This window comes from Aethina tumida, chromosome 1, assembly GCF_024364675.1.
Source record: "Aethina tumida isolate Nest 87 chromosome 1, icAetTumi1.1, whole genome shotgun sequence".
NCBI classification, from domain to species: domain Eukaryota; kingdom Metazoa; phylum Arthropoda; class Insecta; order Coleoptera; family Nitidulidae; genus Aethina; species Aethina tumida.
The window spans coordinates 63499708-63524886 of NC_065435.1; the positions used below are offsets into that span (position 1 = coordinate 63499708).

At 26.4% G+C, this 25179-nt stretch overlaps 4 protein-coding genes and 1 long non-coding RNA gene across 5 annotated transcripts; 4 read left to right on the top strand and 1 right to left on the bottom strand.

Annotated features, from left to right (window-relative positions):
• Window positions 1-3991: 3991 nt before the first annotated feature.
• On the top strand, window positions 3992-4912 carry LOC126264250 (uncharacterized; the record flags this gene model as incomplete). Its single annotated transcript, XM_049961169.1, has 2 exons — window positions 3992-4045; window positions 4370-4912. Coding segments are annotated over 2 exons (528 nt in total), but the record flags the coding sequence as incomplete, so codon positions are not given.
• A 1536-nt stretch (window positions 4913-6448) lies between these two features.
• Window positions 6449-7241, bottom strand: LOC109607914 (uncharacterized). The gene is made up of 3 exons (XM_020014875.2): window positions 6987-7241; window positions 6717-6926; window positions 6449-6663 (listed from the first exon to the last, which is right to left on the bottom strand). The coding sequence occupies exons 1-3, from the start codon at window positions 7167-7169 to the stop codon at window positions 6640-6642; spliced, it is 417 nt and encodes a 138-aa protein (XP_019870434.1). The 5' UTR covers window positions 7170-7241; the 3' UTR covers window positions 6449-6639.
• Window positions 7242-9603: 2362 nt separating this feature from the next.
• LOC126264252 (uncharacterized) lies at window positions 9604-10264 on the top strand. The gene is made up of 2 exons (XR_007547008.1): window positions 9604-9769; window positions 9861-10264. It is a non-coding gene; the product is annotated as an uncharacterized LOC126264252 (long non-coding RNA).
• A 485-nt stretch (window positions 10265-10749) lies between these two features.
• Window positions 10750-11596, top strand: LOC109598965 (uncharacterized). Its single transcript, XM_020014874.2, has 3 exons — window positions 10750-10887; window positions 10942-11245; window positions 11314-11596. The coding sequence occupies exons 1-3, from the start codon at window positions 10873-10875 to the stop codon at window positions 11349-11351; spliced, it is 357 nt and encodes a 118-aa protein (XP_019870433.1). The 5' UTR covers window positions 10750-10872; the 3' UTR covers window positions 11352-11596.
• A 12431-nt stretch (window positions 11597-24027) lies between these two features.
• Window positions 24028-25040, top strand: LOC126264249 (uncharacterized). Its single transcript, XM_049961167.1, has 2 exons — window positions 24028-24083; window positions 24558-25040. Exons 1-2 carry the CDS (start codon window positions 24069-24071, stop codon window positions 24912-24914), a joined length of 372 nt encoding a protein of 123 aa, XP_049817124.1. The 5' UTR covers window positions 24028-24068; the 3' UTR covers window positions 24915-25040.
• The last annotated feature ends 139 nt before the right edge of the window (window positions 25041-25179 follow it).

Sequence of the window (25179 nt, forward strand, 5' to 3'; positions counted from 1 at the left end):
TGAATTGTCGATTCTAATTTTTATTAAATAATGAATATTTTCTCACATCATCATACAAAATCACATAGTTGTAACTTGAAACATATTGTCATAGGAAGAGCAAACTGGGTTCCTTGTACATTATAATGTAAATTTAGTAAATGTTGACATTTCCCATATTAAATAAAAATAACAGAATTTATCCTTGAACTACTATATAAAACAGATCAACAGATTTTGCAATACGTGTATACTGAAAATGTAGCCAATTTATTATAAATTTAATTGTTTATAAATTATATGTGGTTATAAGTAATAGCTTTTATTTGCTGGGAATCAAATACCAACACCTTATAATGTCATGAACTTAACCTATCTATTAATTTATTTAAATATTTATTTTCATAAAGGTTATACATATACTACACTTAAAATTATTTTTGTTTTGATATGTGCCACTAATATGCTGGTATAATTGCCACAGTGTTACCTGGATAAGATCAACTTAACAATCAGAAATTTTGAATTAAAAAGAATGCTGCGGACATTTAATATTAAATGTGTATTTATAGTTTAATATTTTAAAGTTATTCGATTTTGAAAGCCAGGAACGAGAATAATATCCGTCCCTTGATAAACAAAAAAAAAATAAAATTAAACATTTTATACCATTCTTCTAAAAAATCAACTTCCTCAGCCTTGTGTGATATAAACATAAGTGTTGTGAAAGAATCCTTCATTATAATATGTACATATTTACACAATTATTAGTAGAATCACAGTTTAACATATTAGTGAAAGGTCCTTTAGCAGCATCACATCAGAGTTTTATCTTTCAATGATAATGACGACGACGACTCACCTTATAACTTAATAAATTTGAAAGTTAATATATTCAGAATTGGCGAACATTCAGCTTTTATGTTTAGTTTAGTTCCTAGACAATAACCAATCGGTAGTGAACGTGATATTTGCATAAAAAAATGTACTCGCCGGTAAGTTATAATTTATTCATATGCTGTGCTATTTAAATGGTATTATATTTTAAAATTAGTTCATTTCTATTTATTAGACCTACATATATTTTATTTATTATTTTTTTTATTATATGGTGTTAAAGGCGTAATTAATTTTGTCAAACAGATTTTTGATCTTTAACTCATTTGTACTCTTAACATAATAAGTAGGTGTTTTATTATTATTTAATAGAAGATTATTTAATGTATTTTTTTTATATATAATTTCTTAATATAAGTTAGTCAGTAAATAATTTCGAATCTAAATAAAAAACTTCACATTTACTTACACTAATTGTAAAATCAGTAAAAATAGATAACACTAAAATAATAATTTAAAATGTTAAATAACCCAGGATATAATTTACATAATTATGCTATAATTACTAGTTTCACATGTTATCAAAACCACACGTGGCAAACAATGTCATTTTATGCGTATTTATTTGCCAATTACAACTATTATTTAATTTCATAATATTTTTTTTCAATTTACTTGAGTCAGAGCTTATTCATTTTTTTGTGCAAAGATTTTTTATTAAAAAATATTTTAATTATACATTTATGCCGCATGGAATAAATTAGTTTAATTTATTTAAGGTGTAAACGGGATTTTGAATATTATCCAATTTTCATCATATAGGGAAAAGTATATTTTGCAGTATAGTATTATTTCCCGAAATTATTCAAATATTTGAAAACAAGGCGAGACAATAACATGTTTAAATAATAATATAAAAAATATATTAATGATTAAAAATTGCAATCAGTTTATATTTTCTAATAAATTCTAAATAGAATTTTAAATTAAACCATTAAACCAATTCTTTCACAACTATACTTTTAAAAAATTGGAAATAAGAAATATATCTTAATTTTATCTGTATAAAAATTTCTGGCAATTCTCTTCTTGGTGTAAACTGCGATTGTTTACTCTTCGTATAACACCTTACTTCTCTATTCTGTACGATATTTTAATAATTTGTAGCATTTAATTAATAATGTTGGAGGCGTTTGAGGAAAATGTAACTGAAAAAATACTGGTGCATATTAGATACATTTTCTTCTTAGTTTAAGTCCATTATTGTGCAATAGATTATAAAAATCTAGGCGTTAAAATGCATTATTCAAGGACACTGAAACACCTGCTAATAACTAAATAAATCAAACCACTTGCAGGCGCTTTGCAATTCATTAATTGCAATTAAAAAAGACACACATATATTTACGAACCAGTAAATAATGATTATAGCCTAGGCTTATAATTATTACTTTGTAATAACGTAACAAGCTGAAAATCCTGACAAAAATAATTTATTAGTTATTGTTTGTTGTTTTAAAGCAATAATCATTGATTACAATTATGATATTACGCAGTAGGCCAAGGGAATTTGTGGGATTTTCTTAATGTATGTTTCTGGGTCAGCACACGTTTTTAGAATTATTGATTCTAATACATGTTCCAACATGTTATTAAAATTACACACTGATGAATTATAAAAAACTTTATATTCAGAGTAAGATTTAGGGCAAAACAATCAATCCCAAGGTCCCAGAGAACCACCAAATCAACAAATTTAATTTTATTAAATCCTAGTGTGATGGAATACAAAAATATGATTTTTGGCAATTTTGTTTGAAATCAGCATCAAATGTTTTAAAATCTAGAGGATACAAATGTATAATTGTGTATAAATAATGAATATACATATATCTTCTATATTATTAAACTATCTAAATCTTTACCTAATATTGTGAAAAGAATTGAAATTTATCAAAATGGTAGAATTTTGAAAAAAGTTTCCCAAAAATTTTATGATTTTTGGTCTGCCAAAATTACATTTCTTAAGTAATTTAAAAATTGAATAAGGAGAAAAAAATTAAGCGATTGAATGATTTGTCCAGGTCCACATGATTCATCTTTTCTTCTTTGAAAAGCGTCTGCTGGACAGTTGTAGGCCTTCTTTGAGATGATCGAGCTTCTTTCGGGGCAGTTCGTTGGTTTAAGACCAAGACCCAAAAGACGCATTGCAGCCACTAAACGTCTATTTATTTCAAAAGCATTTTCAATCAAAGCCCCGGAATTGATATATGAAACACTGCATTCACAAATCACAACATAATAAACCGAATAATGAGTTGGATCAATAAAAATAGTTTCATTATTACAGCCCTGTTGATCATCTTTTGTACTATATATTGTATATTTCGGTACTTAAGAATGAAATTCCATAAAGGTGCTAAAGCTTATTTTTAAAGTTACACTTCTTATATTTGAAATTTTTTTTCCTTTTTATATTAAGATTAATTTTATTATTTACATATACTGTGGAACTCTTTGTATACACTATTATTTATAGAAACTAAAGGAATAATAACTAATACATAATAAAACTTCTATGAGTCATTTAAATAATGTTTGATAAATTATGCAAATATTAAAAAAGGATTATTTGGGAAAAAGTTGCTATTTTTATAATGAATCCCCATTATCTGAATTCTAAATATATTTTATTTTTGTTATTTATATATTAGTTACTTTTTTACTTTTGTTATTATTAAATTATTTCAACTAGTTACTATCTATTTGTTGAATATTTCTTTTTCATTCATCAAATCTGTATAAAATATTTATTTTTTCCAGATTAGTTTCATGGTTCTCATTTTTCTAGTCATAGGATTAGTTTGTAGTGACCACATTCCCGAATCTCAAGAGTTTGAACCAAAAATCATCCCCAACAACGTCTCAGGAGCAAGACAGGCATTAAACTATGACAAATATGCAAGCCGACCGGTCGAAAGTTCCAAATCACCTACTCAAAAATTCAAATACGGCAACAACTGGGAAGACTTCGACACACCCGAAATACATTACAATTTTGGATACCCAAATCAAGGAAAATAAATTTGCTTTAACTTTGTAATTGTATTTGGAGTATATTACTTCACTTGTTATAATAATAAAATAGTTTTAGTGTCGTACATTTGTTGTTAAATTAAAACCTATCCCCAAACTAAAATATGATGTTCGTTGTGCGCAGAAGAAGGTGGTAGGTAACATTAGTAAATACGTCGATGATTAAGACTTTCTCTGGACCAAGCTTTCTAGCCACCCCTAATTGAATTATAATTATAACATAATGCCTATAGGCAATCAATTCTCATTTAGATATTAAGTAGTCATTTAATTTTTGCATATAAAATGGTTGCAACTCGATATCAAATTCAGTACAACCCTGCTATCTGTTTCATACACAGCTACAAACATGTTCTTCGCAATTTTTACTTTGGTAAGGAGGCTATTGATTATTCCACAATCAATGTTCATATAAAAATATTTGTTGGTTTATATGACATTTTTTTTTTAATTCTAGTGCACCTTGCTCGGAGCCAATGCTCTATCTTTGAACGACTTTGAAAACGACGATGGATCATATTCAGTTGGCACAAATATTCACACCAGAGGTGATACTTCAGATGCCGTTTATGCACTACTATCGAAATCCAACGGGTGGACCGACGCATCTGCAAACTATATAGAAGATCAACAAAGACAAAGGCAAAACTTCCAGTTTTCTGGAACAGCAATTAAATTACCTTTTAGTGAAATAATTAGGCTTATTGAAGCGTTTGTTCAAGTTAAAGGGGAAATTGCCTCAAGATTGAATCATCTGTTGTCTGACAATTCCGAATTGATAAGGGCCGTATGGAATACGTTGATAACGAAGATTGGCACTCTACACAGTTTCACTTTAAACGGCTTAGTAGTATTAAGAAAAATTATGGAGTTTGCTGCCCAACTGTTTGGACAATGGTCGGTTAATGTTGACGTTAATCCACATTTTTAAATGTAAAAGACTGAATTTGTATGTATATTTGTGTATATAGTTAAATATGAATATTTTGCCATTTCTGATTATTATTATAATATATTTCATTTTAAATTATTTTGTGTTTTACTCTTGGCATTGCACAACACCAGTTTACAAACTTCAACTATTGGATTACGTTTGAAATATTAATTTTCTACAGTTATAACTCGTTATAACAGTTATACATTAACAAATTGGTTCCTAGGCACCTTTAAAAAATGCTTTTCAAAGATGAGCTCTTAATTTTAATAGAAAGAACTTCCTCAGTTTTCCATTTCTTCTTCAATTTCATATGGCAATATACATATCTCATCATTACTTGATCGTACACAAAATTTCTATTCATTTCTTGTAGAAAATTGAACGCTACACAAAAAAGGCCTGTTGAGGTTAATATATTATTCTAACCATTTAGAAGATTCGTATTAGAATGTAAATAGAAATTTTCTGTATGATCAAGTACATAGTAGGCTAACTGATTCAAATTGAAGTTCCGAGAAAAAAATTACAGCCATCTGAAAATAGAGATTTTTGAAAAATCGAGACAATTAAGAAAAAAATGGGCAGATATCATCAGAATACACCTCCATACAGTATCAGTAGTTATTGAACCCTATTCTTTGGAAGTTGTAGATTTGAGAGCATTTTGACACCAGGTAAAACTTTGCTAATGCAGTTGTTTAGTTGAAAGCTTCCAGCTTAGCCGGAAATGGGTTTAACGTTAATATCTATTTTTGTCTTGAAAGTATAAGGTTCATAGAGAAGAATGTCGTTTGAACGGAATCTTATATAGAAGTTATAGAAGCTGAGATACAAGTTTTTGAAAATGATTAAATTTTTTGAAAACAAACAACTACAAATATAAATGTAAAAATATACACTATTTAATAAACATAACTAAATACATAAATCAACAATGCTTAACATCTCCTCTACATATTTTATGTGAAGTTATTCACTTCTTCTTAGGGTATATTGGCCTATGTCGACGAAAAGAGTATTAGGGCGGAACTGGTTTGAAAGCCGTCGTTTTATCATATCCCATGCATGTTCGATAGGATTTATGTCAGGTGACCCCAGAGGAAGCTGTATGACCTCACTATCCAGAATTCAGAGCCATTCGAGTATAATTCATGAGCGACAATTAACACGAATGAACATTATCATCAATAAAAACGAAATTCTTGCCAATAGCAGCTTGAAAATTTGATACTTAGTATACTATTAACAATGTTCCTTGTGTATATCTGACCTGAACATCTCCTCTGGACCAGACATGAACTCGATGATCATTATTATTCTACTTAACTCTACTTTCATCTGTGAAAAGTACAAATTTCCGTTCTTGTGTCCAGTTAATTGCGTGGAGGGCGTTGTAGGGTTCCTGCGGGTTCCCATTTGCGATAATTTTCCATCATCTGTCACACCTTCCCCTTTCTGGAGTAAATCCAGTTTGATAAAATTGAGTACAGAAGTGAAAAATAACACTTTATGTAACATGAGGTATACCTGCGAGATTGAGTAAAGTTTTTTATCCTTAACTTTTGAATATCTGAATATTAATTTAACACAAACAAAACCTTTATAAACAACGAATTTCAATATTTTTTATTCAATATAATACATCAATAAGGTATATGTGCTCAATATATGTATATAGGATAATAAATTCAAGTTATGCTTCATTTTTTGTTGGGGGAATGTTGATGCTTTTTACATAAATTTTTACAATACATAAACGATATGTTATTAATACAATAACAACACACACTTTATTCATCTTTTTTCAAGTCCTCCTAAAAAGAATATTATTGCTATAATGACATGATGTAATATTAAAAGATTCTACCTTTTCAGATATATCAGTAATAGATCCTTCCTTTCCATTCACATTGCAATATTCGTCCACGTTTACTATGAAATGTATAATTAAAGTCGTCATGCACAGGGTTACAAAAATGTAGGTGTCAAATAATATACCAAGAAACTCTTTGAACGTTTTCCAAGTCAAAGGATGTTGTAAAAAAGCAATAGTTAATTCGATTGCAAAATTTATCAACTAAGAAAAAACAAGAGAAATTATATATAGAAAATAACTATTAAATTGGTAGAGTCATACCTTACATATATTTCCACAAATGTAAGTAAAAAGGTTTTTCATAGCTGCTGCATAACCTTTGGGTTCTCTGATAATGTCATATTGTAAGTTTGGAATGTACGGTGATAGAGAGTCACGTCTGTTTCCTTCCAGTGAGGCGTAAATGTTCATGTCTGCTTCGATGTGACTTCTTTCGTTGGACATATTTAATGAATGTGCTATCTATGTTTTGACCAAATCTTGAAAAATATTTTGGCAAGTACTTGTCAAATTAGGTTGCCATATTATTTTACTGTCAGAGAAATGCTCAACAATCGGAAAACAGTAATTCATCTTAATAATTTTATGATACGGTGTATTAATTGTTGTAACATTTATCAAACTAATGAAAATAGATACTATATCCATGGATTCGTTTTATGGGTTTAATTCGTATGAATTTTTCATCTCATATTTCCTTTTTAAAGACATTTTGCCAAAAAATAAAGTTAATAATAATGGTAAAATTTAAAAATATGCAGATAAATGTTTTAAAAACAATTATATCAAATACGGTTTAGTGGCGTTAAAATATATTTCAACTGGTAGTTAGTTTTGGTAATAGTCTCGGCAATATTATTAAATAAATTATTCAACGATACGAAGGAACAGTAACCCTTGAATATGAACATGGAAAAAACCGGGACGCCTCAGAAAAATGAATTAATTCATGGTCGATTAAGAAAGAAACTTAAACAAATAAGCTCGAATATCCCAATTTTGTCGTCGAGTCTAATTGTCGTAACGTTTCTACAAAAACAATACGACGAAGGTTAGTGGAAGAAAACTTGTTTGCTCGCAGACCCGCCAAAAAACTGCTTTCACTTTTCGGGACATGATTGGAAAAAGATATGTTGGAGTCACAAATCACAGTTTAATCTGCTCAATTCGGATGGTATCCAATATCTGACAGGACTCCTTGTTCATGATTAAATCCAAAGTACACAAAACCAACACTCAAGTATGTAGGAGGTTCAGTGGTGGTCCGGAAGTGCCTCTCTGATCATCCCAATTTAGAATTGAATGCACTTGGACAGATTTATCTATGGAGATATTCTCAGAGACATAATATTACCTCATATTAAAGATAATTTACCTCTCAGTTCAGCAGGATAATGATTCAAGATATTTCTCTAAAGTTTTTCGAATAAGAAAAAGATCTGAACTGAACATCTCAATCTTCAGACCTTAAACCTAAAGTGAACTTATGGAAAATTGTTAATAGCAAGATCAGGGTTAAGAACTACTTCAATAAAGATGAACCTTTTACGAATTTAAAGGAAAAATGGGAAAATACCTTAATTAAAATTAATGCCACACAAATGTGAAGCAGTTATGGCAAATTTACAAAATATTAGTGAGTTGAGTTGTTTTTCGATTCATGATCAAAGATTTTTGTTAAAAATGTGTAATATTTTTATTTGTCAATCTACTTTTTACCCAGCTTGTTAATTTGCTCTGTTATTGATAATTATAAATTAAATAATAATTCTTAATGATTATGCAAAACTTTTAACCAAAACAATAGTAGAAATTTTCATTTCCTCTTCATAAGATATAAATTAAAATTATCTATGTACTTTTGACCAATATAAACATTGATTTCCTCAATGTACACATCTTTGTATCTCTGATTAATTATTTTTAAATAGATTTCGTGCAATTTATGGTTTTAAAAAGCATGTTAACATTTTAATTATCTCGTTAAAGAAACATAAACAAGACAATGAAATTTCAGAGGAAGAAAGTGACTTGCATTCTCGATCAGAACAAACATTAGATTTGTCAGTAAATTTTATTATTGTGTTAATTTTGTTACTCACATTTTCATTTTAAGTATCACTAAAATACCATATTGCTTTTATTCTTTACCCTGATTCATTTTTTTTCCTGTAACTGAATAAATTACGTACAAATATTGTTTACAATGACTAAGAGATCCGCTTCCGAATTCCCCTTGTCGGTTTTAAAATTCAGTATATATTGGAGCACAACATTGTATGAGATAGTTAATGTTTCATACATAAAGAACAAGCAACAACAGTCAAAATGCAGATCTTTGTAAGAACATTTTTTTAGTTTACTTAGTTTTTTCATGTCTTCACATAAATCACTCACGAAAACAATTTACACATTTTGTTTTAGGGCTTATTGATTTTTATATTGATGTTGGTTTTGGCCCATGGACTACCAATAAATACTCAAGAAGAACCTATTAATTCTTTGAGTAACGATGACGACGGTGAACTTCTTGAAACAGCTAATACTGTGGTTTTTAGGCCAATTTTTGCATACAGACGTCAACAAGCAAAGAGACGAAGATTCTACGGCGCACAAAGAAGGAATTACAACCAAGAATACTTCTACCCCTACTACTACTGATTACAAAATATGAAAAGCATATATTACTATTTTTTAATTAGTTAATCGTAATTTATTTATTGTTATTTATTATACATTTATTAAATTTCTAAAAATTATTAAATGACGTCTTAATAATTGGTACAACAACCGATAACCTTTTTCGTCGACTTGCAAAATCAATATAATTAATTCTCGATAATATTTACTTAAACAGTAATATCAGCGGACGAAAAAATGTATGCAGCAATTTTAACTGGAAAAGTTAACAAGAAAGATAAATAAAATTATTGTTTCACTCTTGCATACATTATCTTTCATCAGTTATATTAAGGATCACGTCTTTTTTATTCATTTAAAATTTGGCAGTGACGTGAACCTGAGCTAAGATGCAAAAATATTTTGTAAGTATAATTTTATCAACATATTATTTTAAGAATGTTCTAGACGATAATGATATTTTTTATCAATTTTTGGCTTATGACATTTTTTCAGATTTGTCTATTTATAATCCTGCTGGTTGCATGTGTCCAGGCACAAGATGTGATCAAGAACCAGCAGCTTAAGAGTCAGCAGCATATCGGTGATCAGAAGGATGAAATTCTTGAAACTGCAAATAGTGTCGTATTTAGGCCAATCTTCACTTATAGAAAAACTGTAAATCAAAGACGACGGGTATATCCAACACGCAGACCAACAAGAACATTCAATTTTTAAAATTATACTAAATTAAATGTATTTATTATGTCAGAATGTTTTTGTAATATTATATATTATGTTTCTAAATCCTATATTTGTTTTATACATTTATAATATATAATATTACATACTACATTTATATAACATTTATTTATTTATTTTATATATTAGTATTTTATAATAAATTATAATTTAAAATATATTATTTATTTATTATTATTGGATAAAAAAATGAAAAATATGAAAAATACATACTTAATGAATTTGTTTTCTAGTTTCTATGAAATAGTAATTCTAGAATTACACACTACGTTTATGTACAAATGTTATTAAGGAAATATTTCAGATGTTATGAAGTGAAATTAAAAATATTTCAAGTGCTAATGAAAACAACACACAAGCAAATTTACCGAGAAAAATCGAGGTGATTAATTGCGTCTAAGTTATGGTTTAAAACATCATACTATAATAATTAATATAACGCAGTTTAATGACAAATTTAATGCACGAACATTCAGTCACTGAAATTGTCAATTTAAATTCTTTTTAAACCTATTAAAATCACCTCTTGCTTCCTGTCTATTCTCAAGTATTGACAGTAAGGCATTCTGGAAAATTTATTATTGTTTATTATAACAACAACTACCTGAAAAATTATGACTAAAAGGTGATAAATAACTTAATATAAATATTGCAATTTTTTTAACTTACAATTAACACAATAATGTCAATGAATGTATTATGTATAAATAGATCTAAGATCTAAAAGATTATTTATTTCATCATAGTGATCATATTATTCAACAACATGAGAACTATTTTAGTAAGTACTCATACAATTTTATGTGTGTTTTTATTATAATATTCATTCTTTTAGAAATTGGTGTTTTTCTGCATTATTGTGGTCGCAATCACCGAATCTCTGCCTAGACCCACATCAGAACCTAATCAAAACAAAACTGGATTAGTTGATGGAGAGATATTCCTAATTGATGCAATTATAATAGAAAACGACAGGAATGATTCTGATATAACAACCACTTTGGAACCTCACAAATTGGAAGTAAGAGCTGCTGGAGATTATTATGATGATTTGGATTATGCGGCTGATACCAATAATGAAGAGATTTCAGTGAGGAAAGAAGATGGTCTATCAGGATTCGAGGATCCGTACAGAGATGGTGATTACTTCCCTACTGTTATTTAATTAATAAACACTAGTAACTTTTATAATTGTTTTTTTCCTTAGAACCTGCTCATAAAATGCATCAGTACCTTATTGTTTAATTGTGAGTGAATTATAATTATTAATTATACCGTTTGCCGTGGGATGCAATTAACAAAACGTACAGAATCTTTAACAGGTTTGGTTTTTACTTGAAAAAATTAATTTAACAATTTTATGTATAAAATGATATGAGCCATGACATTATTAAATGTTTTAATAAACATTTTTCATTCTTCAGCTCGGTACAGTGGATTATTTTTATATTATTTGTTACAGATTATAATTATTTATAAAGAATTAAATTGTATACAGAGATAAATAAAAAATTGCATTAAGAAAAACATTGTGTGTTTTATTTAATTTAATAAATGTTCTCTCTCTCTCTCTTTTTTATTCTACCTTAGTCTAGCAGGGCTTAAAATTTAATAAACTAAAGATGTACTGAAAAATGTCTACGGCTACAACCCTCTTCTTTCGATAGAAACGAATTAATTACAGTGAGATGCATAACGAAATTTTATTCATATACTGAAAATACAAATTAGTCTTTATTTAGGTGATTGGTATAAATGAACAGATGATTTTGTATTTATATTATATTATATATTATATAATATTCTTACATTTGATATACAGGGACAGACACAATTTAACTGTACGAGAACGAATACAGTGGTAAGAAAAATCTCGCCCCGCTCACCCCAGGAGGAGAATTTATTTATTATATAGACTGCGATAAAAATTTTATTAATAACAACAAAATGCTAAACAAAAAACTTTATTAAAATAAACTCCTATTCTTACCATTATTATTTTTTTTTTAAATTAAACAGATAATAATTATTTATTTTAGTCGGTTAATGCGATATAATAATCACAATTATTTATACGTCAATAGATTAAATTATATTTGATCGTCTATAAGACAGATAAATAGAAAAATAGGTTTGGAAATGAAATTTATGTTTGAAAGTGTTTTGGCTTTTATTAAAAAGCAATTAGTATATTTTTTAACAAAATGTAAGTACATTTGTAGCTCAACATAATGCAATTACTAACATTAAACGTTAAAGGTAATATGGTTATATTCTTCAGAATATTGATGTTATTCAGAAGGTCGACATTTGCAAGATATATCTGTATTTTCACAATTATCATTCAGTTTCCATTTGTAGTGATGAGTTGTATTTTATGTTATTACAATTTTACATTTAAATATATTATAGAAAATGCTTTAATTTTTAGCTACAGTATACAAGTACGTATTACATATTGTGTACATGTATAGACTATAAGTTGTATCGCTGATATCGATGAAAGCTAATAACCTATGTTGTAGATATTAGTAAGCTCCATAATAATTTTAATAACGTATAAAGGTTTAAATGAATATATCAACATAATGGTACTAAGTAATAGAACAATTGACAAACAATTTAAGGAAATAACTATATTTTACATGCTATCAGTTTATTTCTTATTATGCTTCGGCTCCTGTTTTATTTTATACATTTTTGTTTCCGATTTATCTAAAGTATATAATCCAATTAAAATGATTGAAGAGAATTTGTCTGTACCGTTCGTCTACCACCTTATCAGAGGTGCATTTACCATTTCTGTGGTAGTTAGCCCATTCGCAGTTTCAGCTGATGCATCATGTTTCCTTGTTTTTGTTTTATTTAAGAAGTTTAAAGTAAAACAATTTGAAATGGTTTGCAAAGAAACACATTCTAATAATATTAGTAATTCTTCTACGGGTGTAACACATTTACATTCCATCGAAACAAAAATAAGAACTATGGTTATACACCACATTCAAATAAGACGGTGAGTAAGACAGAATGAATGGCGGACAAAGAAGATGTAACATACATAAAATCAATTATTTCAGTTCAAACGGGATGTTAAATATTTTGATGCAAAATGCAATAATATGGTACGTACTTTCCGGTTCATTCTTAGGAATTTGTATTGCAAGTTCTTGTTTATTAGTAAAGGTATTTATGATATTAACAATCCACCTATTCTGTTAATAATAATAATAATAATAATAATATATTGTAGTATCGATTTATTATTAAATTTGGTTTTTCCTTCATATATTTATTAATAGTTATGATCTTCTTACATGGAGGACAAGTATTAGAAAATCAGGTTAGTTATACAAATGGCTGAAATATAAAATATATATGTTGACGATTTTAGAATGATAAATTATACGACATTATTTTTAATTGCATGTGGTACACTTGGAATGTCCCTAGTAGAAAGGAATATCTCACTATTCTTTTAAATACAAAGGGATCTATAAAATTTCTTTTTACTCAAGGAATTGTTGTTAATCATGTTCTATTAATGAAGGTTATAATTCCAATTAAAATATTTCCTAGTTTTCATTTTATATTTATTTTAGGTTTTGAAATTTATTTTTACAACAGTTACGATGTTTTTGCAAATATGTGACAAATAGTTTATTATTTGGCGAGTGGAGCATTTAAGATGGAACATCGCTGTAACTTTTTTATTTAAAACTTTATTTTAATGAATAATAGTTCAAAAGATCTATCGTATCTTATTGTTTACTATTAAAATCTCTGAGAATATCAGACAATGATTTAAAACATTAATTATCAATGAATAGATAATAAAAACACTTGTTGTTTTGATGGTTTTAAACTTTCTACTAATTGTTAGAAGTATTTTATGTAACTATTCTGATAAATTTTTGACAAAATTATCCTAAATCTGTTAATATTTAAAATATATTACTACTTACTTAAATTATAGTCCAGTTATTTTATGTTATTTTAAGTATACTGAGTGACAGAGATATTATTATTTCAATTCAAATATTATGATTTTTTATATTAAAAGGAAAAGTATTAATATTAGAATACTTCATATATTATTTAAGAATCCCATCTGTTGAGTAATTTAAGATAAAAACATCTCTGTAACTTATTTATTTATATTGAATATAAACTGAAATGATCAATGTTATATTATTGTTTATAATAAGAAACTCAAAATGTGACGATCTAACATATATCACTATATTCTGTTGTATTATTTTTTACAGTAAAAATCAAGAAGAATTGAGTTGTTTATTTAATTTAATTAGCATTGTACAAAAATATTATATGTTAATAGGAGAAGAAACGTTCCATAAAATATAAAAAATATCCGGGATACTGATTTAAGGTATAAATTATTAATTTGGTACTTGAAATATCCAAGTAAGTGTACAACTGACATCTATCATTTATGATTGTAGTGCAACAGGCAAATAAAGTTGAGGTATTAAAAATCAACTAGTTGTTATAAAGAATATCTCACTATAACTTAGATTTTGTACTTTTTTATAAAAAATGCCTCAGTAATTTTTGAGAAAGAAACATTTTAATATAAACTTTTTATTATCTATCTTTTGAGTTTTTAATTAATTAATATGATATTAATATTATAAACAAGTAAGTTACAAAAGTGTATCCATCTTAACAGTGTTTATATTATATAATATTGTATTATTTAAAATCATTCAGAGTGTTGTTAGTATATTTCATTTTAATTTCCAGTTCTATTTTCAACACTAATGTGACAGATTTTTAAAATGTATTTAATAGTAAAAAATAAAATAATGTATAATACACAATTTTAGAAAATTAGTTCATTGTGATACATATGTTTAGTTATAATATATTGCACCAATGTAAAATTTCAGACAACAATTTAACGTCACTAATATAATTAAACATTTATTAGCTCTAAATATTTTATTTCTTATAGATTAAATATTTCGAATAAAAACAAAATAAATTATATTTCATTAAAGAAATTGAATTCAAGGAAAATCAATCAAGGAGTAGTAAAAGCAATTTAAAGTAAAAAACCTAATTTCAATAAAATTGTTTTATTGTGATTGAATAATGAAAAATTATTGTGCATTGTTGAAGATAATTTTTTCTTGCTTCTCGTTACAATGTATAAAACTAATTATCCTAAAACTAGGTATTAATCATTAAAATTATTACAAAATATTCCACTATTGAGTATTATTCAACAAATAATCCTAGCAAATTTCTTGATTTCTTGAATCAAACAATAATTTTCCACTTTGCTTTATGTTCTTTCCTTATAAACAATAGTATTAATGAATTTTATAGTACCATTTTCATTGATTTTTATTTATATTAGACAGTGTTCCAATAATAGACCAGCCCCTAAAAGATTGTATTAAAAAAGAAATAATCATTTTATTAAGATTAAGAGTATGGGTGGAAAAATACCCAATGTAAATTAATAATTACTATATTAACACGTAAATTGTTTAAATTAACCCCTCTTTTTTGAAATATTTGCCAAAAAACGGAATGTATTTAATTGGAAAATATATCAAAAATTTTAAGTCTGATTCTAGATACAGAGTTATGGGCGAATCTTTTTATTTTCTAGACAATATTCGTGTGAAAAGTTATGACTCACTGTAATAATGGGCCAATGAGTGCCTCCAAGTTATTAAATTCAATCGAAAACTGTTGATAATTTTATTTTAGTTTAAGGTAATCACCTTATTGGATTTCCCAATAAACATCTGAAGTATAATTTATTTATTATTAATTATTATCATAATATTTTACTTTTTTGTAAATTATTTATTTATAATTTATTTATATATAAAATATGACAAATTTTATGCAAATTATTTTTAATAAAAGCTGTGATACAAACATTTTATTTATTTTGATATTTAAAAGTTGTCTAGTGTTATAATAAAAATGAAACAACTGACTAGGCATAAAAATTATATATAATTGTATATTATTCGTTATGCAAATATACTTTTTATTCTTAATAAAATTGTAATTTGCAATTATTAATTATGTGGATGACTGATATACATAAAAATAAATTTAAATTCCATTTTACATATAGTAAGTAGTAGTTACATTATATCATTTCGTATATATATATATATATATATATATATATACGAAATGACAATAGTAGAACAACAATTTTAATGACATTAGCTTCCAGGAGAAGGTACATGATTAATATAAACAAATTTCTCAACATAAAAGTTAACATAACCCAATTTGAGTATCCAATTGATTTTTCTATTATTTGCTGGAACTCGGCTATTCTTTTCTTGATTACCCATTTTATTCCTTTCTCATCAACTTCCTATTTTACTTGCCTTTTAAAATTATTTAGTACAAAAATTCTCTTGGTTGTCATTGCATATAGCTTAATTAAATTATATAGTTTCGTTATTTTTTATCATTTTGTTATGTTGCAGTATTTTATTATCTTATGGATACAAATAAATAATATTAGTGTGTATTTATTCGAATGTTTATCTAATTAAATGTAGATTAATAAATAAATTAATGAATTTAGAAATTCACAAAATTACTATTCTCTAATTTGCATCGTCAGTAATTCAAACATGTAATTTATATTTATTTTTATTATTTTAGATCATTCTTGTTTTCTCTGCCGCCCTTTCTATACTAGAAAGTAAGTATTTTTCCTAGCCCGGATAGAAGTCAAAACCACATGTGGAAACCCATCTTCGTTCCTAAACCACATATTTTGGGTGCACCCATTGAGAATCAGTATATAAAAATATATAAATATACCTACCTCATCTTTTTAAGAAACGAGCTATGAATGATTTGGATGCAAGATACGATACAGGAAGGAGAATAAAATACGTCACATTTACATCATATAAATCACCTTTCAAGAATGGAGATTACTTTCCCACGGTTCTTTAAAGGCACAACATTGTTAAATTAATAAGACTGGACTTTTTTGTATAAAGTATATATTTCTTTTTTTTTTATATTCTATATGATTTTCAGGAACAACTGATGAAAAATATTACAGGCTTTTTTGTATTATAAATTGTATTTTTTTTTTTTTGGAACCTCACAAATTGGGAGGAAAAGATGATGATTTGGATTCTGCGGCTGATACAATAATATAATGAAGAGATTTCAGTGAGAAGAGGAGATGGTCTATCGGGATTCAAGGATCCAGACAGAAATGGTAATTACTAATAAACACTAATAACTTTTATAATTGTTTTTCCTACATCCTACTCATAAAATGCATCAGTACCTTTTTGTTTAATTGGAAGTGAATTATAGTTATTAATTATACTATTTGCCGTGTGATGTAATTAACAAAACGAACAGAATTTTTAACAGGTATTGGTTTTTCCTCGAAAAAATTAATTTAACAGTTTTATATATAAAATGATATAAGAGCCAACGATAGATTCAACTGCCGATCACCGACCGATAATAATATAAAGACTGCCAATAATTAAATTTAATTTGATATAAACATTCATGCTTTAGTTTATATATTTTATAAATAATTGTGTGAATTACATTATTAAATGTTTTAATAAACATTCATTCTTTACCTAGCCCCGGTGGATTATTTTTATATCATATAGACAGTAATTGTCTATGAATTATTAAATTACGTCCAGAGATATAAATGAAAAATGACATTAAAGAAAAATTGCGTTAAGAAAAATTGTTTAATACGTGTTATCAGTCGAATGAGTTACTTAAAGCAGAATCCAAAATTAATATGAAGTCCAATTGAGATGAGTAAGAATGTAAATTATGCTTTCGATAGAATTCAATTCGTTTCGATTAAAGCAAAAGTAGGTGAATTACAGCGTTAAAAGTTTAAATTTCAAGTAATTTTTGTCGATTTACAATCATTTTTGCCATTTCATTTTTTTAACATAAATATCAACCAATTACATACATAAGTAGACCAAAGAACAAAAAGTATAAGTGTATAAGTTGAAATAAATAACGGAGATTCCCACTAATTTTAATAGTAGTATATTTTAATACGTTAGTATTTGTTTCCTGAAAAACAAATTTCCGACATTACCTTCAAATCATGTCACTTAAGAGCATTTCAGAAGTTTTTGGGTATTATACGAGGGTGGTCTGAAAAGTTTTCGACTAATATAACAATGATACAATAATTTTTTTCTTAAATTTTTTATTTATTTTTCTAGATAGTTTCCTTGTAACTCTACACACTTCTCCTAGCGATGCTCCCATCTCTCTAAGACGTCCAAATAGTACTCGTTTTTCTCTGCAAAATAATTGTACAATAAGGTGATTGCCTCCTCATTTGACAAAAATCTCTATCCTCCGAGCGCAGTTTTTACGTGAGGAAACAAGAAGTCGCTTAGGGCTAGATCTGGTGAGTAAGGCGGATGGTCAGCAGTTCAAACCGCAATTCGTGGATTTTTGCCATGGCAAACGCTGAGGTGTTGTCTTTGTGAAACAGGGTTTTCTTTTTTTGCAAATGTGGCCGTTTTGCCGCCTTTACTTTGTCAATTAATGATGCGTAGTATGCTCCTACGTCCCAAACCTTCATCGTCTCTCAAGCTCTTACGGCCACGTTTAAATTTAGCTGCCAAAAATTTCACTGTGGCAAATGATGGTGCAAAATCCCCATACACAAAGTCCAACTCATGTTTGATTTGCGTAGGCGTATTGCCTTTCAAAAACAAAAATTTAATAACAGCTCGATACTCAATTTTTTTCCATTTTTCAGAGCACCCTCGTAAAAGTAAGACACATTCTAAGATGTCCCCCAGAAGGAGAAAAATTTATTTATATTATATTGTTTTAGGGACTGCGATAAAAATTTTATCAATAACTTGAAAAATACTTGCATGAACTTTTCAACATAAGAAACAAAGAAATTACTTAATTATACACCTAGTCTAATTTATTTGTTTTTGATAGTAAAATGTAGTTATCATTAATTACCCCAATGTGATTTTTTTATATTAAACGGAAAATTATTTATTTTGGTCGGTTAATGCGATATTATAATCATACTATTATATATTATTTATATTTATGCATTAATTATTAGATTAAACTATATTTGATCGACTACATAGACAGATAAATAGCAAAATAGGTTTAGAAATGAAATTTATGTTTGAAAGTGTTCAAGCTTTTATTAAAAAGTATTTAGTATATTTTTTAAAAAAATGTAAGTACATTTGTAGGTCAACATAATCCAATCACTGACTTTAAACGTTAAAGGTAATATGGTCATATTATTCAAAATATTGATGTTATTCAGAAGGTCGATATTTGCAAGATACATCTGTATTTTCACAATTATCATACAGTTTCCATTTGTAGTGATAAGTGGTATCTTATGTTATTACAATTTGACATTTAAATATATTATAGAAAATGCTTTAATTTTTGGTTACAGTATACAAGTACGTATTACATACATGTATAGACTATAAGTTGTTGTATCGCTGATATCAATGAAAGCTAATAACCTATGTTGTAGATATTAGTAAGCTCCATAATAATTTTAATAACGTATAAAGGTTTAAATGAGTATATCAACATAATGGTACTAAGTAATAGAACAATTGACAAACAATTTAACGAAATAACCATATTTTACATCCTAACAGTTTATTTCTTATTATGCTTCGCCTCCTGTTTTATTTTATACATTTTTGTTTCCGATTTATCTAATGTATATAATCCAATTAAAGTGATTCAAGAAAATTTGTCTGTACCTTTTGTGTACTACCTTAGCAGAGGTGCATTTACCATTACTGTGGTAGTTAGCCCATTCGCAGTTTCAGCTGATGCATCATGTTTTCTTGTTTTTGTTTTATTTAAGAAGTTTGAAGTAAAACAATTTGAAATGGTTTGCAAAGAAACACATTCTAATAATATTAGTAATTCTTCTACTGGTGAAACACATTTGCGTTCTATCGAAACAAAAATAAGAACTGTGGTTATACATCACATTCAAATAAGACGGTGAGTAAGACAGATTGAATGGCGAACAAAGAAGATGTAATATACATAAATAAATTATTTCAGTTCAAACGGAATGTTAAATATTTTGATGCAAAATGCAATAATATGGTACGTACTTTCCGGTTCATTCTTAGGAATTTGTATTGCAAGTTCTTGTTTATTTGTAAAGGTATTTATGATATTAACAATCCATCTATTCTATTAATAATAATAATATATTTTAGTATCGATTTATTATTAAATTTGGTTTTTCTTTCATATATTTACTAATAGTTATGATCTTTTTACATGGAGGACAAGTATTAGAAAATCAGGTTAGTTATACAAATCGCTGAAATATAAAATATATATGTTGACGATTTTAGAATGAGAAATTATGTGACATTATTTTTAATTGCATGTGGTACACTTGGAATATCCCTAGTAGAAAGCAATATCTCACTATTCTTTTAAATATAAATGGATCTATAAAATTTCTTTTTACTCAAGGAATTGTTGTTAATCATGTTCTATTAATGAAGGTATAGTTATAATTTCAACTAAAATATTTCATAGTTTCCATTTTATATTTATTTTAGGTTTTGAAATTCATTTTTACAACAGTTACGATGTTTTTACAAATATATTATAAATAGTTTATTATTTAGTTGGGTGAGTGGACCATTTAAAATAGAACATTGCTGAAACTTTTTTATTAATTAATATCTTAAATTATACTTATTTATTAATCTCATCAGTTGAGTAATTTAAGATCTCTATAACTTTTTTATTTATAACGAGTATAAAATGGAATGATTTTCTTATTGTCTATAATAAGAAACTCAAAGTGTGATATCACAACATTCCGCTATATTATTTTTTACGGTCAATCTGAATTAATTAGAACAATTAAGATATTTATTGAATTTAGTTAGCATTCTTATAAATATTAGTAGAAGACATGTTCTATTTTTCTAATTGATTATAAAATATAAAAAATATCCGAGATACTGATTTAAAGAATAAATTAATAATTTAGTGGTTATTAATATATCCATGTATGTATAAAAAATGGTTGTATCGTTAATGATCGTAGCGTATTTGTTGCACTATAGTATCACATCACAAAGTTGTGGTTCTTGAGGAATTAAAAATCAACTAGTTGTTATAAAGATTATCTCACTATTACTAAGATTTTGTACTTATTTTTTTTAAATATGTCGGCAATTTTTAACAATGAAACATTTAATATTTTTTGTTATATATCTTATAAGTTTTTATTCATTAATATCGAATTATAAACAAAAAAGTTACAAAGATCTACATCTTAAAATAGTTTAAATGTTTAATATTGTGTTATACAAAATCATTCAGCTTTTGTTACTATATTTCATTTTCCAGTTCCACATTCAACAGTAATGTGACAGAGTGTATTTAATAGTAAAAAATAAAATAATATGTAATACATATATTTAGAAAATTAGTTTATTTTGATACACATATCTAGTTATAATATATTGCACCAATATAATATTTTGGACAACAATTCAATGTCACTAATACAAATTAAACATTTATTAACTCTAAATGTTTTATTTCTTATCGATTAAGTATTTGGGATGCCAACAAAATAAATTATATTTCATTAAAAAAATTGAATTCAAGGAAAATCAATCAAGAAATAGCAAAAACAATAAAATTATTATTTGCTTCTCGTACGTTTTTCTATAAATTAATACCTGAAATTATTTAATTACAAAATGTCCATAAAATTTTCACGATGAATTTAATACTCATGCCTCATTCAAATGAAACAAGTCATACATTTTTTCTCATATTTTTCAATAATAACCAGAATATAGTTACACTCAACTAATAATTATTCTTGAAGAAAATAAGATACAATTTTCGTTTCATGTTTTGTATCAAGAAAATTGTACTCTAAAAGTAACGATATTTCGAAAGTAGTTTTATTCCAAGAATTGACTTTTTATCTAATGCTCTAATGTAATCATTTAATTCTTCTTTCATTGACGCTTGTCATAAATTGAAAACGGAATTGATGTAAAATCTCTGGAGGATGAATTTAAATTTTTACGTGAATAAGTTTGGTAGAAAATGTAACGATCATTAATGTTTGGCATTCTCCACATCATAAGAACTACTTATTCCTCATTAAATTAAATTTCAATGAACACGAAGCTTTTTTCATCAATTAAAAAAAAAAGAAAACTCCAAAGCAATTGTAATAGTCATAATAGCATAGCAAATAGTATAAATATCCATAACATAAAAATAATAAAAATATTGGCAAATTTTAGAAAACTTAGGCAACTATTTACATGATATTCAATTATTTCCAATATAAATGAAAAATTTATAAGATTTTTTTACTTATAGGTATTTGTTATTATTTTATAATGACTAAGAACAAATTACAATAATTGAAATGTAAAGTATTGCACATATCTGTGTGTATTCAATTTTAAATTTTCGAGAATAACCTATTTTTAAAACAGAATGACTAATTTATTGATAAACCTTTCACATAAAAGCTTCCTAATTTATACAACAAATATTTATTTGTATGTATCACTAAAAACAATACAAATGGTAGTGCATTAATATTAGAAACACGATAATTACTGTGTATTTCAGTAATTCACTTTTCTTTAAATTAAAATATTATAGTTTTATAATTATAAGTAGTAAGGTACACCACAAAAAGAGCTCTAAAAATGTGCCGAAACACCGAACAATCGAAAATTTAAATGAACTCATTTATTTATTCGATTGTTTCCCCATTTGTTCCAAAAATTTTGATAAAAATAAATGTAATGAAATAAAGGTCCCACAACAATTTTGCTCTACGGTTTTTATACTTATAAAACAATATTAGTGAATGAAATGTTTGAATTATAATATCCAGTTTATAATACACAGTTGATAAATAATGTTTATTTTCTGATTAGAATACAATCAATTCAATTCAATTTTATGTACATAATTATAAATGGTAACCATTAAAAAATTTCGCACTATTTTCTTTAGTATATAATTAACATTTAAAGGCAACAGTTAAGTAGTTATTATTCTTTTGTACACACATTACAATTAGCAACATATTTTTAGAATATTAACATAAGAATGAAAAAATACTATAATATTATATAGATAATTTATATAATATATGAGGAATTTTGTGTGACATAGAAAAATGTTTTCACCTTCCTCAAAAATCTAAGTCAATCTTATACGAGAAAATATCCAATATACATATCAATCGTAAGAATTAAAAAACAGTTCAGAGAAAGTTCAAATAATAATTAACATGTACACAATTAAATAATGTAGAAATTAAAAAAAAAAACATCTTTATCTGACAAATAGAAAAAATCAAAATAAAATTTTTGACAAAATATAGAAACAAAACATAAGAAATAAATAGAAAGTAAATTTCTCTTACAATTTAAAATAATTCACATGAATATTTAAAAAAAAAAACGTATAGGTGATTCACCAACTTCAATTATGTGATTCCTTGAATCAAAAAATAATTTTCCCGATTACGTTATGTTCCTTCCTTATCCTTCCTTATTATAGTATTAATGAATTTTATAGTACCATTTCCATCAATAAATTGTTTTTTTTTATATTAGACAGTGTTCCAATGGATGGAATAATACCCCAATGAAAATTAATAATTACTTTATTAACACGTAAATGCCATTTTGAGAACTGAATTTACAGTGACTAAGCCATCAACAAGTTACTAAATAAATAACATTTATGAGACGAATGTGTAATTTCAGTTCAAAGAAATTTCTTCGTTTACATACGAAATAACTATATATATATATATATGTGTCCATTAACGGAAGTTATTACAGTTGTCTTTTAACACTATCTACAGGTGGTAAAGCAGATACAAATAGACTAATCATGAAATCTATTATTGTAAGTATTTTTATTTGAAACACATATTACATTAGCTTATAGCAATTTATTCTACAGTATTATAATTTCTACAGTAATATAATTTGAAAATCTTTTGTTTAAATTAGCCCTCTTTTTTTGAAATATTTTCCAAAAAAATTGTATTTAAATTGGACAATTTATCAAAGACTTGTATGTCTGATTCTATATACATTTGTATAGAAAATGTGTTTGTTTATAACTTCTAATAGAAAAATCAATACATAAGTTCATCTTTCTGTTACAACTTTTAAATGGAACATGGTAAATAATGACAAATTTTACCATAAAATTAAAATTCATCAGATTGCCTAATACCATATGGGCATTAAAAAACATTTTTTTTTATTAGAAAGGGTTTTGTCATTTGTAATTCATAACACACTGTAATGATGAGTCAATGTGTGCCTACGAGTTTAAAAATTCACTCTAAAAACTGTTTTATTTTAATTTAAGGCACTCACCTTACTGGAAGTAGCATTTACTCTCACCGCTATTGAAGGATTTCCTGCAAAATCTCAAGATAAAAACTCGGACATAGTGATTTTAATGGAAACACCAGATATGCCAGTAAACCCAAATTTACACAACATTCAAAAGAGACAAGCATTTATCGATGATTATAACAACGGAGATCTGTATGGATCTCAAACCATGTATTATCCTATATATCGATACAGATACAGAAGCAGCAACAGAAGGCGTATTGACTCAGGATATAGAAAACCTTATTTGAAGCCCAATTTGTATTCATCCCTTTCTGGATACCAATCACCATATAACGATGGAGACTATTTTCCTACAGTGATTTAGATGAAACTCATTTCATCTAGAAATGATTGACTGTCAATTTACGCTTGTCTTTAGTTTATTTATTTTACTAGTAACTATTTTGTAATTTATTTATTTATAAATTATTTATGTATAAAATAAGACAAATTGTTTTATCCATTTTATTTTAATAAAAGCTTTGATACCAACGTTTTATTTATTTTGATATTTGTAAATTATTTGCTGTTGTATACATTACACTAAAAATGAAAGGACTGATTTGGCATAAATAAAAAATATACATAAG

Coding starts and splice junctions, on each gene's coding strand:
- LOC109607914 (XM_020014875.2), bottom strand. CDS start 7,169: ATGTCCAACGAAAGAAGTCACATCGAAGCAGACATGAACATTTACGCC. Junction 6,927..6,986: donor TTTGTGGAAATATATGTAAG/GTATGACTCTAC, acceptor GTTTTTTCTTAG/TTGATAAATTTTGCAATCGA. Junction 6,664..6,716: donor TTACTGATATATCTGAAAAG/GTAGAATCTTTT, acceptor TATTCTTTTTAG/GAGGACTTGAAAAAAGATGA.
- LOC109598965 (XM_020014874.2), top strand. Junction 11,246..11,313: donor CGAGGATCCGTACAGAGATG/GTGATTACTTCC, acceptor TTTTTTCCTTAG/AACCTGCTCATAAAATGCAT.